The following is a 16,725-nucleotide window of genomic DNA, read 5'->3' as shown; positions in this document are numbered from 1 at the left end:
GCAAATCATTCTCCTCCCCCCAAAACACAAAAACAAATGTAAAATGATAAACTTATTAACCAGTTCAAGAAATAATACAGAAAACCAAAGAAATATTTCTTGTGATTAAGCTAAATTTTTTTCCCCCTGGGGGGACAGTACAGGGATGCAAAGGACCTATACAGATTCTAAATGCTGAGCCAAACACAATCTAAAAATGAATATATGTTGGATGGAATCTTATTTATGGCTGAATTTGTAGTGGCCAAAGTCAGTAATTTTGGGGATATTCCTGTGAAGAATTTAGGAGGCATGAAATAGAATGTGTCTTTTAATATTTAAAGAAATGAGGACCTTAAAAAAGGTTTATTCCCAAATCCTTAAATCTGAGGCCACTAGGCTCTTGGGTTTGGATACTTGATTGGTAGAACACACTGGAAGGCATGAAAAGATCTAACATTACTAAGTCTCGCTGGGGTCAAGGCTGTCATGCTTCAAAATATTTTGAAATTGGACACAGAAAAAAGAATATGGGAGTCTTTAAGTACACAGTGGCTTATTTTCTTTACATATTTCCTCATCATATAATATAGTCAATATAAAATCTTCAGTGAGAGAATCATTAGGGCCATGGTAGTACCCACAGCAGCGTCACACTTCTAGATGTTTTCCCACCCTTTCTTTAAGATACAAAAAACCCCACCTGATTTTCTGCCCCATTATCATATCAGTTCAGTCCTTTTACCGATTTTTTTAAAACTGCATGACTATGTGCCCTGCACAGAGGATGGGTGAAAAGTAGGAAGCATGTGACAATCATCCCTTTTGAAGGTGTTTGGGGATCCAAGCTAACACAGACACTACATACATAGCAACACATAACCAAAGAATTTACTGTCAAAATGTTTATTGCAAAATAGAGTTTTAGAACAAAGGAAAAGCAAAGGAAAAAAGTTCACATCAAAATGAAATGTATGACACCATTGAGATTACTGAATACATTGCTGGCTTTGTATTGGAATATTAAGTTCCTACTATGAAGTAAGACAATGCCGGAAAAGTCTCACCACACAAGACTGTAATTTCATGCTCCATACAGATCCTTATACAAAATTCTGGCACCGGCCTTGCTCAGAATAATATCCCAACAGAATGAGAGAGAGAAAAAAAATACTTTTTAAAAAACCACCGTGAAAATGCTGTCAATTTAAAGCTCATCTGACCACACTTGAAGAGTATAAATAGTATCATTTTCTATTATTTAGTACAAAACTTTTTCAAGAGTGCAAAAGCAATAAATGCCGTGTACTGTATCTGACATTATAAAGGTATTATAACATTCAGCACACAATATAAAATATTTAATAGAGGTGCTCGAAACTAAATCTGAAGTTAATATTCCCACACCAGAAAGCTCCACACAGGCATTAGAGTGCACACACTAAGTTGAAGTCTGGGGGAGAAAATGAAATGTTTTATCCTCCAGATTTTCCTGGTAGTGGCTAATTTTACATTGTGGAAAATGCTGCACGTATGCCCATCAAGCTACATTAAAAGGCAAAGAATAGAACAGATTGTCTCTGAGACAATATTTAAATGCTATCCTGGAAAAGGGGTCTTTTGCAAAACTTGTAAAAAGGTGCCTGATTACAGAAAGAAAATGAACAAAAGATGTAGGTGAAGTTGGCTAGTAACACCTTAACGGTATTTGTGTGGTGTGGTCACATTTTGACATGTGGCAAACTACTGCTAGTGTAATAATATTTAACTTGGAATAACTGGTTTCTTACTATCAATCATAAAATCTTTACTTCTTTGATTTAAAAAAAAAAGATAAGGCTAAGTCTGTAGCATTACTATGAGGTGCTACTCTGGATCCTACATGTTTTTGCCTTTCTTTGTTATCCCAGCACTTAGCACAATGCCTGGCGCATAGTTAGCTCATAATAAATGTTTTTTCACTGGCTGATCTGACTGTTAAATCCCTTGAACCTACTGAGGTACAGTTCCAAATATCTGAACTGAGTAAAGGAGTATAAGGATCATAAATTTATCTGGAAGTGATCTCAAAAATCCCCTAGGGCAACCCCCTTATTTTGCAGAAAATGAAACTGAACCAAGAAAAGTTTAGTTACTTGTTATATTTCACATAGGTGGTGCACAACAGAGTGATGATTTTATCCTAGCTCCTTTAACTGCAAATATGTCCATGTACTGCCTCTTAAAATGTGACTAATTGCCACTTACACCGTGACTAATTAAACTGCTTAATAAAGTCTGAAAAACTAAGGTCTTTATCATTGCTGATTGCACAATTTTTCTGAGTCCTTCACCCCTGATGTTTGTATAAAATATAGATATTTCTGTTTAAAAAAATGAGTAGAGGGAAAGGCAGAATCAAAGTAACAAAGCTAGTTCCTTGAATTTTCTTCTTTGAGAACTGAGGAGTCGGTATACTTGGGAATGAACCGAGTTGGATTTTGTCCTTCCACCATATCTCTATAGTCTGTTTTCCCCTAGAAACTAGTTCTACCCCTTGTTATTCTTGGTGCTGAGGAGATAAAGGCTATGGATAGTCTTACTTCAGGCTGAGTGTATATGTAGCGGCTATTATTTTGAACGAGTGTGCTCTGACTTTGGCAATTTATTGCTGCTGAAGGAGAATAGCTGTGGACACCCTAATATGAATGTAAAGTTGTCAGTGTCTACTTGAATAACCTTATGAATTAAGTCAAAATATTAAAGGGCAGTTAAGTCTTCAGAAATCTGATCCTAACAAGGATTACAAAAAGGTAAAGATTCAAATCTCATTTTCCATACTGAAATTTCTCAGCATTTCCCAAACTGTCCTTACTAACAACATACATATTTTTATGAGTTAGTTACAGTTGTGAGATAAACCAGCATGTTAGGTTTTGGTGGAGATATTCTAAAGCTGAGTAGAAGCTGAATAAAAGTAGATTATAAACTATACAATGAAAACCACCTCCGTGATTTTGCATTAATTCAATAAGTATTTCTTTTAAAAATTCAAAGAAGAACCTGTGGTTTGCTAAATTCTACCAAAGGATGCTGGTAAAGGATCATTCTAACAAGAAATGATGATGTGGTAGCAAGAAGCTTTCAAAATTCAGACTTAACCATGCCAAAGTCTTACTTTGCTTTTCATCAGTTGTGTTGAAACAGTATTACATCTAAAAATAATTACTATCAAGTAGCTCTGACCTAAATGGAGTTTATTAGAAATGTGTATCATTCACAGCATCTATTAAATAACTATGGGAGTTAGAAATGGATTCTAATTCCAGCTCTTGTAAGTGTCACATCTCTTTAATTGACTCTAAATTCTATGAAGACAAGGATGAAGTCTAAGGTATACTGTGCATGATGGTGTATTATACATACAGACATAATGCATTTAATTATTGGTTGTTGAACTGAACTGAATTTTTCAGTTGTATGACATTTTGTCTCTCCTTGCTCTCCATCCCCTCAATTCTAAAATGAGAGGATTGACTAGATAATCTCTGGGGGCCTTTCCTGCTAATTCTGAACACACCCTTCAACTTTCAGCGATGCCCGGGCCTTTCTGGACAAATGAAGGGGCCACTGTGCCCCAAAGTAGCATTCCCTGAGTGTTAGGAAGGAGTTCAGGACACAACTCCAGGAAGAAGGTAATACACGCTGTCCTCCTTGATGGCACTGGGTGTATTATAGCATAAATATTATATTATCTTATAGCACACTGTCTCAGTGTGATCATGGCCAACTGCTACCATCCCTACCTGATGAGGAAATTGGCAAAGAAACATGTTAAGAAAAGCGGCTATGTCAGTGACAAAACTGAAGTACATAATGCTGGTAGTCCCTGACTTTCTGGGTTATAGCTTGTAATACAACAATCTTCCAATCGATTTACATATTAAAAAGAGGGAAACTCTCTTTCTTTCTCATTAATTTATATGTCCTAATTTGTTGGTCAAAAGGTAAGGGGTTTTGTTTTGTTTTTTGTTGTTGTTTTTGTTGTGTTTTTTAATATATAAAGTGCCTAGATGCTAGAAGAACACCGTGCAGACATATTTTTCTTTGCTCATGCAAGATGAAAGATGTGAAGAACACTCTTGTCTCTGTCTTTTTGGGACTCTAGCAAAAAAAGCCAAAACACCTTTCCTTCATCTCTCCTCTTTTGTCCTCTATTACGCTCATAGTCCCACCTAAGTTTGAAAGATTGTGGGCTTTGGAAAGTATCAGACATGCCCCCACCCCCAACAGAACAATGCCTGGATGGCACAAGTATTTTAGTCACTAGATACTATCCATGTTGGAACAGTGGGAGGAAAATTATCTTTTGTATGGCATTTCACAAACTCAGTCTCTAGTCCAAGGGTCAATAAATAGGGGTTACCACGAACTTATTTTTCTTTATATTGACTTAGCATGCATACTTGTGACTTTGGCATTAATACAGGTTCCAAAGGTACCTTATATACTTACTGTCTGTAAATAGCTCAGTAAATAGCATCAGAAGAATTTGATGGATGGTTGCTAATGCTTTGCAAAAGTCCTTAGGTACAAGAGAATTCAGCTCTTTGTGTACCTGGCCTGACACTAGTTTTCTTCACTTGGAAACTATAATCCTTTAGCTTCATGCTCCCAATGACTACAGGAACAAAAATTACTCAAAACTGGTTTCCCAGGAAAAGATTTACTGAAGCCACTCACTTCATTTTTCAGCCCCACTGGCATGAAGGATTGTTTCACATATCACTTGCAAAAAAATCTTAATTTTTACTCCAAATGGGGAAGCTGGCATAACTTATACAGATCCCTTTGGGATCTTTTGAAAGGGTCTTGGAGCATAGAAGTTTTCAAATTCTAGGAGATTTGATATCAAGCTTGGATTAGCTAATGCAATTGGAAATGGCAATGGATATATGTATAACTAATAACATTTGTGATGATCTTTCTTTAGGCTTTTTTAAGGGGAAAAAATGCCACTAAAGGCATTTTATGGGATTTAGTTTCAAGAAAAAAAATAAATTGCTTCATAATTTAGTCTGGAAACAGATTGCTGACACTATTTCATTTAGAAAACATCTTAACTTTGCCAGGTTTCTCAAGCAGTCACCAGAGAAATAACTATCAGTTTCTCTGTAGAAGCACTGGCATCTCTGAGTCACTGAAGAAAGAGGCATAGTAGCATACAGATGATTCTGGGGAATTGTCTGAGAACTAAATTAGTGATTAGGTCATGGTGGAGAGCTGTTCAGATACAGAATCTGGTGTTATTCCCCCTAAATAATTACAGTCATTTTTTCCTCTGAATTTTATTTCACAATAGTTAATTTCTTCTGAAAAATAGATTTAGGATCCGGGATTACCATTCCATATCTACTGATCATTGAAAGTAGGGCCATGTTTAGCACCCAAAAGGCTGGAAGGTGGTGCCCCGATCAACAGGAGTCTTTTTCTAATGCATAAAGTATGAGTTCATTTACATAAAGTACAAGCTAACTTTTAAGAGCAAAGTGCATTGATAAGTCTCCAAAGCCTGTAGACATAAATATAAAGGACTCTAGCATTTGCTGTCAGTTTCAAAGATGAGTAGTCTTTCTTTCACTAACATATTATTGATAAAATTGCTCAGGTTTTACTTTAAGCAACTGTATTTCCAGAAGCACTAGGACACTTTGGGATGAGATCCTATACAAATAGTAATTTGGTGCTGAAAATGTTCTTTGTTTGGGTCTTACTGAAGATAGGTGTTTGAAACAACTTTCTTTGATCTCATGTTCTTTTGTCAAAAATTTCATTGACAAGCAAGCATTTCTGACATCACCAAGTATTTTCATACCAAATAAATATGTAAGAAATTCACTGCTCTGATTTAAGAACAGGTTAACAGCAGAAACAAGTATTTAGGTTGAAATAGGAGCCAGGAGCATTTGCTTGAAATACAAATATCTTTATCCGTAGTAAGAGGGAAATAAAATTAAGCCAAATACATAGTACAAAACACTCATGTTTCAAATATGTTAAAATGTCCTCAGCATGAAAGTCAATTGTGCTTCTTTTTAAGCCACAGAAATTTCTGTAATCAGGCACCACATTACAGTTGAATTGTGAGCTATGTCTATTTTTTCTTAACATTTTTCTTATTTTCCTTCAAAATTTCATTAAGCAAAAATAAATCAGTAGTAGTCTAAACAGAGAGTGCTGCCATAGTAAATGTGACTGGCCTAAAAAAACCAATAAAACAACCCACAGTGTTTGGATTTCTTCCTTGACTGTTTTTCATATAGATCAAAATTACAAGGTTCTTTTTTTTCTGAACATTTAAAATTTTATTGCTTTGCTTTCAGGCTTAAGAGAATTCTGGATTTCTGATTTCATTCACTACTGTCATCCGTGTCATCCTCATCACCGTCATCATCATTGTCACCTTCTGACATGTCAAATTCACTGAACCCCAGGGCCATGTTGACTTTCTTTCCCCTCCTCTTAGATGTGGTTTTGGAAGAATTCTGCTTGGCTTGCATGTTTATCTGCATCCCCGAATGCAGGACAGCTCCTGCTTTGTTCATTGAGAAGACATCCCCAAAGCCCATCACCATCATGGCCTGTAGACTTTGCTTCATGCCATCTCCCTCCCCGTTACTTGCTGCTGTGATCTGACATGACATCTCTGCACTGTTTGATTCCTCTGTCTTAGATTCAAAGTAAGACTCCTCAGACATTCTTGCAGCAAGAGGCAAGAGAAGCTATCAAAAAGGAAGAAAGGACAGAAGTAAAAAAAAGGAGAGTTAAAAACCAAACTCGATTTAGGAAATAGGCACCACAAGATAAGCTAGAATTAAACAGAAAGTAAAACGGTTAGTGAAATGAACTCGGGGACTAATGAAGGAATTCATTTAGATTTAGTTTGTTACATCTTTGTTTTGTTCTTCACAAGTGGCAGGACAAATTCTAGTGGAAAGTCTATGAATAACCACAAGGAATATGATTTCAAATGAAAAAGTTATAACAAGCCCCAAAATATGTTATAACATATTATAACAAGCCTCCATTTTGTGTATACAAAATGGTTGGTAGCAGTTTTGAGTTTCTGTTCATTTCACTTTACCACAGAATTTTTTCATTTTAATTGTCACATTTAAAAGTGAAAGGAAATAGATGGAAAATCCCAACAAAACCATAGAAATCAAGAAAGCCTGGCCCAGAGCAGAAAAGTTTATGAAAATGTGCAGACAGTTCAGCAGGCAAGAGAATTTTGGGGAACCAAGGACAGCCAACTTCTTTCTTTTTTCTTGTTGTCGCATTTGGGTATAGGCCTGAACTGGGAAAAGAGATCTCTCCCTTAACTCTTTTCATTTCTTATGCATTTGGGGGCATTCCTGATTTAAATAATTTACTTGACCCAGGCATTAGAATGTCAAGGTTTGGAGATTCCTTTCTTGTGTAGGTTGAACTAGATGGCCACTGAAGTCCCTTTCACATCTCAAATTTTGTGACTCTGTGAATATCCGGCATATGGTCTGCATCTTTTACAAATTATAAACAAATAAATGAGTAGCTAGATTTGAAAGCTGAGAAGGAAAGAGCAGCAATTTAGACTTTTCCTATCCCTTTCCTCTAACGATATCATTTTCCTCTATTTCAGACATTTTACTTTGAGATGTTTTCTGTTCATGGTAGTCATACACAATGTTTTGCCTATAAAGTATAGCTGTCAGTAACCTACTTACCTCCATATTGTTAATTGTAAGACAAAAAAAAGGTAAAGTAGCTGGGATCTAGCAAAATTACTGGCTTTCTTTCAAGGAAGTGAACCAAATTAGGATTTACAGCAATTTAGGGCTGTTCCAGTATTTAGGTAATGTTGTAGTAGCACAGAGTACAATTACTGCCCTCCTGGAATGACCTTTGTATTGTGAATCTAAAAACTGATTTTCCAATCCTTTCATTAAAGTTATGACTGAGTTTTTGAATGACATCTTATTCTATTAGGGAAATACTTCTAGAGATGTCAATACAATAAAGTCACTTTATAGAATCCAGATGAAAGACTGCAGTGATGTGGAAAAATATTTTTCTTTATGCCCTTTTGCTCTGGAAACTGGATATTTTCAGTCAAATTTCCCAGCTGCCCAAAGCGGTCTTTAGCTGTTAAGTGCTTAAGAACTATATATTCACTTTTATTTGTTTTTAGGACAATTTTTTATTTCATACCATAAACAAACTATACTTCACATAAATAATTTTGAGTTGTCTTTTTTTTATTCCTAGTACATACAAGTTGCTCTTAGAAAATACATTTTCCTGTTATTCAAGAATAAAAATAAGAATTCCTTCTTCACAACGTATTTTGACCTATGACCTATTCTCTGCATAACAAACATTGAGTTGAAAATTAATTCCCTCTAATAATTATAGAACTGGTTGTGGGATAATCCTTCAAAATAAGGGGCAAATGCTTTAGAGAGAATTCTACTATTTTCATTCAGTTATGCAAAGACACCTCCCCTTTATTGCCTCATTATGGCATGGAAGTAACCCCTAGATTCTCAAAGGTCATATATGTCAGTAGAATACAAACTCCACCAAGCTAGACAAACTTTGCCTGTGGGACTACCAACAAAATGAATGCAGCATCAGGGTAGCTAAGTGAGTAGAAACTCTTCACCACAAAGTAGGTTATCAAATTGGCCAACAATTCTTTGGCCACAACAATTCAGGAAAACATCATCTAACATGTGGAAGGTCCTTGATCTGTGCTGGTGGAAGGATGGCTCAAGTCAATGGAAGCACAGATCTTTTGAAGCATACAAGAATTGCCTAAGTGTAGTTTCCCATTTTGAAGAGAATCCAATTAATTGAGACATCATTCTTAACCATTCTTACAGCCACTTCTTTAAAGCTGTATAAAGCTGTATCTGTTTCTTTGAAGCGTCTATTATATAAACCAATTTAATGTCAACTGGGAATTCAGATTCATGCTATGCACAAATGAAATATTTGTTGAATACAAACTACTTGAGTAAAAACCTCCTTTCCTTTCACAGGTCAACTTTCTGTGGAAGAGGTGAGCCAAAAGTACAGTAAAGAAAATTTAGGCTCTTGATTTTAAAAGGGGGGCTGGAGGGGAGAGAAGGGATGAAGTGGAAGCAATTTACTGTAAAAGAATAATGTCTAGGAGATAAAAGTATTTGTTTTCTTATCTAGAACAAGACTGGTCAGTAACAGTGTTATTGTGTTAAGACATAACCCACAAATTCCTACCATGACTCATGCCAAGAAACTAAACAAGAGACATCTTGAAAAGTCCCCCAAACTATCCTGATAAGTGATTCAAAGTACCTTCTTATAAAGCAGCATAAAATTAATCTTGCCCCTCAGTGTTTTATAGTTTAAAGTTTCCATATGTTTAGACCTATTATCTCAAGGTTGACCTCAGAAAGTCAGGAGGACCTGAGTTCAAGTACATCCTCTAATATATACTGGCTTTGGGATCATGGACAAGTCTTTTAACCTCTTATTGCCCAGGGCAATTCCCTAATTTTTATCAAGTGATGATCTGCATTGGTAGAGGGAGTTAATCATTGGGATTTTCAGTACTGCTGAAGTCATACAGCTAGTAACAACAAAACAGAACAACAAAAACAAAAATATACTCAAGGGTAAGAGGTGTTCTTGACATCTTATAAATAAAGCAATTAGCCTGATCGTTTGAATGATCATGAACGAATAAATGGCTGTCATGTGTAAGCATCATCTTTAGGCCTCTAGGGCTGACTGCAAATAACTGCTGTAAGTTAAGTACCAATGGGTCCTGAAATAGTACCACCCCAAAATGAACTACTTACTTTTTTCTCCCATCTGAGGTCATCCCCACTATTGTTTAAATGATCCATTTAAAAATTATTCAATAATAGACTCATGCAATGCAATGTTGTCCTCCTGGTAGTTAAACATAGAGGGAGCTGGGTGGAACAGTAGATAGAGCTCTGGGTCCAAGTCAGGAAGACATGAATGAGTTCCAGTCTGACCTCAGACACTAGCTGTGTGACTCCAGGCAAGTCACTTAGCTTCTGTTTGCCTCCACTTCTTCATCTGTAAAATGGTGATAATAAAAGCACCTTCCCCCACCCCACTGTTGTGAAGATCAGATAACTAAAAAGCTCTTAGCACAGTGCCTGGCACACAGTTAGTGCTATCAAATGTTAGTTGTTATTATTTTTATAGCAAAATTCTTACTTGTATCCTTACAACCAGTCATTTTTGAGATACTAAATTCTTATAGCAAAATAATAATTTTTACCATCTTTTCCTTCTTTATAACTAATAAAAGCAGGATTCTGTTATTCATTCTGAAAAGGTTCTTTTCCAAAATTCTCAGAGTCAAGTATAAGTTATATGTGATCTTTATCTTCTTGTGACATTTAAAAAAAAAATACACATGCCTATATTCACTTAGGAGAATTATAAAAAACATACTTTTTAACATGGAGACCCTTCCTATGACCAGAACACTAGAGAGCCTAGACTACTTAATGGATAGGATGATTTTCTTTTTAAAAAAGGGTGGGAGGAGGCAGAAGGGATGGGATTTTATTATAGTAACAGCTGATGGGAAGTGATGGGAAAATGCAAGTGATGGGAAAATAACAACAACAAAATTCTGGTCTATAAAGACCCTGACAGAAAAACAGCTCTCAAGGACAGAGCCAAAAATAGAATACAATTTGCTGATGGGTTTCTCTGCATTTTTTAACTGAAATTTGATATGAATATCACTCAGATGTAAATGGTGGACCACTATCAAACTACTGCCTGCAAAGCCATGGGAAGAAAGAATGAGAGTAGAGGCCATGCTGCCATGCTCAGCCAGTCTTTCTAAATGCTCTTTAAAGGGGAAGTGGGAAAGAGGAGGCTTATGTCATAGCACATACTTACAGGAGTATTGGACTGTTCAGTCAGCTTTTGCTCCCACATTTTGAGGCGTCTCTCTCTTTCCTTTAGCTCCTGTTCTTTAAAGCTGAGATCTCGCTCCAGTTTCTTTAGCCTCTCCAGCGTTGCCTCAATTTCACATCTGTACCAGGACAACCAGGTAAGTCTTGGTTTTTCTTAGCAGATATAAATTATTCCAAGTTTCTATTGGAATGTTAAATAAAGTAAAAGGACAACTCTAACTCAAGCATCATACAATATTTAGTTACCTGGAAGAGGAAACCTTGATGTCTTTAAAAACTAAAAGGTAAAATCCAATGTTAAAACAATAAACCAGATATGTCTAGCAATTTCTAAAAGTTCTTTTTAAATAGATCTAAATTTTATCATTTTTTTCTTTTGAAAAATTAATGGTACCACTGATAATAATGAGTGACCTGGGAATTCATTGAGGACTCATTTCCAAAGTATATAAGGAACTCATTCAAATTTATAGGATAAGAGCAATTTTCTGAGTAGATAAGTAGTCATAGGGTAAGAATAGGCAGTTTTCAAAGGAAGAAATCCAAGTTATCCACCATCATATGAAAAAATGATCTAAATCACTAATAATTAGAGATTATGCAAATTAAAGCACTTTGAGGTCCTATCTCATGCCTATCAGACTAGAAAAGAAAAGAAAGAAAAATGTCACATGTTAGGGAGGGGGGCTATAGAAAAACAAGTAAAGTAGTGCATTGTTGGTAGAGCATTGAATTGGTCCATTCTCCAGAAAGCAATTTGGAACTTCACCCAGAAAGTTACCAAATTATGCATTCCCTTTGGTGTAATGATACCATTGCTAGGCCTATGCAGCAAAGAAAAAAGAAAGGTACCTACATGAACATAGAAATATATAGCAATTTTTTTGTAGTTGATGCACACAATGGAACATGTGCTGTAAGAAATGATGAAATAGACAATTTCAAAGGAAACTCAAAAGATCTTATGAATTGAGGTAGAGCAAAGTGAACAGAATTAGGAGAACAATTTATACAATGAGAAAAACTATTTTAAAAGATATTAGAAATGAGTCCAGAAGAATGAAAATAGAATACACTACCCACCATCTGACAGTGAACTTAAAATGCAGAGACACATTTTTGGACATTTGTTTTGCTGGACTATGCAGTTATATATATACTGATAGATGTTTACCTTATTTTTTTCAGTTTACTCAAGTGGGTAGTGGGAGGGACACATTGATAAAAGAAATACTTGTTACTTGAAAAAAGAATAAATCTAAATTCTATTCTGTGTCTCAATTGGTTAACTAATAACACCACTGAAAGCAGTAATGAGTGATTTGAGAATTCCAGTAATAATCTTGATAGAAAGTTTCAGCCCTAATTTCATTCTCACTTCAGGGACATTATAATATTTCTTTGTCTTTTCTTTTTTAAAATAGATTTTTATTTACTTTGTTAACTGTCCCTACTTCCTGCCCTTCACCCACATCTTGAAAAGGCAAAGAATAATATTACTTATGTGAAGTCATGCAAAACATATTTCCATATTAGCCAAATTACAAAAGAAAACACACACACACACACACACACACACACACACACACACACACAAACAAAAGAATAAGATGAAAATGGCATTCTTCAATATATACTCAGAATTCATCAGTTCTCTCCGTGAAGATAGATAGAATTTTTCATCATAGGTCCTTTGGAATTGTTTTGGATTTTGTCTTAATCAGAGTAGATCACAGTTCATCACGGTTACAATATTGCTGTTCCTGCATACAATGTTCTCCTGGTTCTGCTCACTTCACTTTGTATCAGTTCTTCTAAGTCTTCCCAGATTCTCGTTAAACCATCCCATCATCATTATAACACAATAGTATATTCCATTACAATCATATCCTACTACTTATTGAATCATTCTTCCATTGATAGGCATCACCTCAATTTCCAATTCTTTGCCACCACAAAAAAGAGCTGTTATAAATATTTCTTTATGAATAGGTCCTTTCCCCTTCTTATTGATCTCTGAGATTTGGACCTAGTAGTAGTATTTCTGGGTCAAAGTGTATATACAGTTTTAAAGTCCTTTGGGCATAGTTTCAAATTATTCTCCAGAATTGTTACACCAGTTCACAACTCCACCAACAGTGCATTTGTATCCCCATTTTTTCACATCCCCTCCAGCATTTGTCTTTTACCTTTTCTGTTCGGTTAGGCAGTCTGACAGGTATGAGGCAGTATCTCAGAGTTGTTTTAATTCGCATTTTTCTAATCAATAGTGACTTACAGCATTTTTCATGTGACTATTGATAGCTTTGATTTCTTCTGAAAACCTTTATTTATATCCTTTGAACGCATCGTATAGCACTTCAAGTCCAAAATTTGTTTTCCTGTCTTTCTAGATATCTCCTTCTATTCCTTAATATATACTCTAGACTCTGGCCAAAACGGACTACTCTCCTCCATGAATCTGTCTCAAACTTTCTGCTATTGTTCATACTATTCTCTATGATTATCATGTCCCTACTTTCTACACGAAGACTTCCTTGGTGTTTCCATCATTACTGCCCACTTCCCAACCTAGTAACAACTTTTTCTCAGTGGACATCACAAAGCATGTTTTCCATTCCTGCTTTCCATTCACTATGCTTAATTTTATATTATAATTATATGTAGGTGCTATATGTAATATAAGTACCACAAGGACTGGGGCTATGTCTTACCTAAATTCTATGTTTTCCTTAGCCTAACATTATGCTCTGCAAACAGTAAAGTGTTATTAACTGTGTTTTAAATGGAATTGCATTGAAACCTTTACGTTCTTAACCTGGGGCCTGTGAAGTTGGCTTTTAAAGCTAGATGGATGGAAAGATAGCTAGCTAGCTGTATTTCAATATAATTGGTTTCCTCTGTAGTCCTATGTTTTTATACATTTAAATGCATTCTTAGAATGTCATAGGTTTTACCAGACTGTCAAAGGGGTCCATAACTAAAAAGATTAAGAATTTCTGCTCTCAGCAACAGGAGTTCTTTCAGGAGAACCTAACTTAGGTAACCAGGAATCACACAAAACTTCATTTAAAAAGTTATATTAAATGTTTCCTTTTTCTTTGTAAAGAAAAATAATTCTAGTTGCTTCCTCTCAAATGATCTCTGCAGACTAAGTAGTTTTCTTGTATTTCTGAGGTCTGAATGAGCACCCCAAATGGGATCACAGAATTAATTGTTTGGCACTAGAAGGGTTCATTTAGTCCAATGCTTTCACTTTAGAAACTGAGGTCCTAGAAAGTTAAGTAACTTATCTAAGGTCACGCAGGTAGCAAGTGGCAGAGCTGGGATTTAAACCCAGGACTTATGATTCCAAATCCAGCACTCTTTTTTAATGCCTGTGAATGTCATTATGGATCATTGGCAAGTCCAAGGCAAAATGGAGAAGGAGAAAAAAAAAGAGGAAAAAAAGAATGTAAGTAGGGGCATACTAAGACAGACTGAAAAAGAGGAGAAAGATGTGTTTATGATGGTTATCATAGTCAAGCACTAACAACAGCTATTATAGGCACTATCCAGAAGCATCTTGTCATAGGTAGCCAAACCTTTGGTTTAGGAAGTTGAAAATGAAGGGTGGCTATACCTAACTAAAACTGTTAACTGAACTCCAAAGCCTGGCATTTCACCTCCAGGGAAACTGAGAGTAAATCAGTGCCCTGTTGTGGTTCCCTCTAATAACCACATGTATGTAACTAAATATAGTCTGAGTAGCATAAACTTCTCCATGGAGCAGATGTCAAGGTAGGTCTAAATTTGGACCAAAAACTTTATATCCCACTAAGATGGAATCTGGCAAGCAATTAATATCATAATATGCTTTAATCCCATTAGGCAGTCTGAAAAGTGCCTTGTTAAAATAAGTGAGGTAGTTAATGCTTGTGCCACCCTGAAGTACTTGTTCTTTGTGAATCAATCATTTAGGGAAAAAAAAATTCCCTTTGTGCACCAACACACAGGGATAGCACTTTGAAAGCATTTACACTACAAAAATAGCATCACCAAATATTTAGTTAGGGGCTGGCCATGGAGCCAGAAGGATGTGGATTCAAGTCTTGGCTTGGACAAATACTGGCTCTGTAACTATAGAGAAGTCGCTTCATTTCTCAGTGCCTCAGAGAATGCTGTAAGCCTGCATCTAAGTTCTAGGTCTGTAGAGTTCCCTATGCCAATTAAATCACAAATACAGATTTTAAAAAATTTCTCTACTAAAGATCCAAGAGAGGAGCATTGAATTATCAGTTGCCTAGGATTTGATCTAACATAGAAAAAATCCCTGAAGTATGTCCTGGGGTATTTCAACAAACAACAACACCAAAAACCTAAAACAAAACACACAAAAAACCTTTATTCTCATTCCCAGGGAAAGTTTTGTGGAGTGTGAGTCTGTGTTTGAAATAGATGAATGAGAAGAATGTAATAGCCAAAAACTCATACTCCTCACCCTTTTCTAGATCCTGAAAGAGGTAGTTGATGTTCCTACCATTTTGAATATTAGCTTCTCTTGCCAGTTATGCCGATCTCTCCAATATATATGTATGTATGTATGTATTTATCAGAACAAATGACCAACAAGCAAAATTTTGCTTGTTCTTTAAGTTATGGATCTGTCCCCAGTTTCAGAGCTGACAACTTATCTATGCACTGGGATCTCCGGTCCCCATGGAAAATCAGTCAACATTTAAATAAGTTATAGACTGTGACACAAACAGATAGAAACAAATAGGTTGAAGGCATGAACACCTTTCATCTTTAATTTGTTTTAATTTGTTTGCCTGTGCCTCTCAAGGACTAACAAGAATGCCTGATGCCATGTGCTGTGAGGGCTGTAATACCTATGCTGACAGGACAAATTAAGAACAGTGGCCCCGCTTGCTTTGTTGATACCCTCCCTGACTCAACCTCAATGCTACTTAAATGTAGTTTTTAGGTGTTTTAATCTATGCAAATTATGGTTTTCTCTTAAGCCAAATCCATCGAAGGTAAAGTCCTACTAACAGCAGTTTTTCATGTCAAAATCATGCACTGTACTATAATTATCTTTTTCATTAGACAGAAACTTCTTTTAAAATAAAAGGTCAGTCGGCAAAAGAAAAAACTCAGCCACATTACGTATTTTTATAAAGTTACATGGCACAATAAATCATCAGTGTCATCAGAGGAAAAGCTTTATTGTCAAATAGGCACACAAATTCACAAATACAGGAATCTGAAAAGGGTTGCACATGGTTGATATTTGTTTCCCCTAGTTAATCCTCAAGCCAACACATTATGTAATTCAAGAACAACTCTAATCTGTCATAATGATCAACATTCTATATATGATTTTTCCATATTCAGAACAAAATCCAAGGATTAATGAATGGTCTTTAATCTTTGGGTTTTATTCCCATGATATTATAGTCATCAGTGGAGAACACTAACAAACAATAAATTGCAGGAGGCATGGAAAAAATACACATACTAAATTTGATTTCTCTTACACACACACACATACACACACACACACACACACACACACACACACACACACACACACACACACACACACACACACACACACACCACATACCTCATCCATACAAATTACCACAGGCCTCTGGCCTCAAAAGATTTAGGCAACTGTAGGAAACTAAGACTTCTAATGAAAATGGAAAATATTACCCAGAAGACATTTTCTGGTTCCCTAATACTTGTAATCATGAACTCAATCACTGCTAATTTGCTAGTAAATGATGAA

The 16,725-nt window shown here is 35.8% G+C and overlaps 1 protein-coding gene across 4 annotated transcripts in view; it reads right to left on the bottom strand.

Moving 5' to 3' along the window:
* The window catches only part of MAP3K20 (mitogen-activated protein kinase kinase kinase 20), a 209,835-nt gene that overhangs the window by 50,521 nt on the left and 142,589 nt on the right, over nt 1–16,725 (bottom strand). For 3 of the 4 annotated variants that reach the window (XR_011967694.1, XM_072612348.1, XM_072612349.1), the window contains exon 11: nt 10,933–11,068. Coding sequence is in view for 3 of the 4 variants with exons in the window: in XM_072612348.1 (XP_072468449.1) it covers nt 10,933–11,068 (136 nt within the window). In the remaining variant the exon portion in view is untranslated. Of the gene's footprint in view, nt 1–869; nt 6,741–10,932; nt 11,069–16,725 lie in introns of those variants that run through there. The other variant, XM_072612350.1, reaches the window with a different exon arrangement.

Source organism: Notamacropus eugenii, chromosome 5, assembly GCF_028372415.1.
Source record: "Notamacropus eugenii isolate mMacEug1 chromosome 5, mMacEug1.pri_v2, whole genome shotgun sequence".
In the NCBI taxonomy this organism is placed as follows: Eukaryota; Metazoa; Chordata; class Mammalia; order Diprotodontia; family Macropodidae; genus Notamacropus; species Notamacropus eugenii.
The sequence above is the reverse complement of the archived record's forward strand: the minus strand, read 5'-3'. Positions and strand labels throughout refer to the sequence as shown.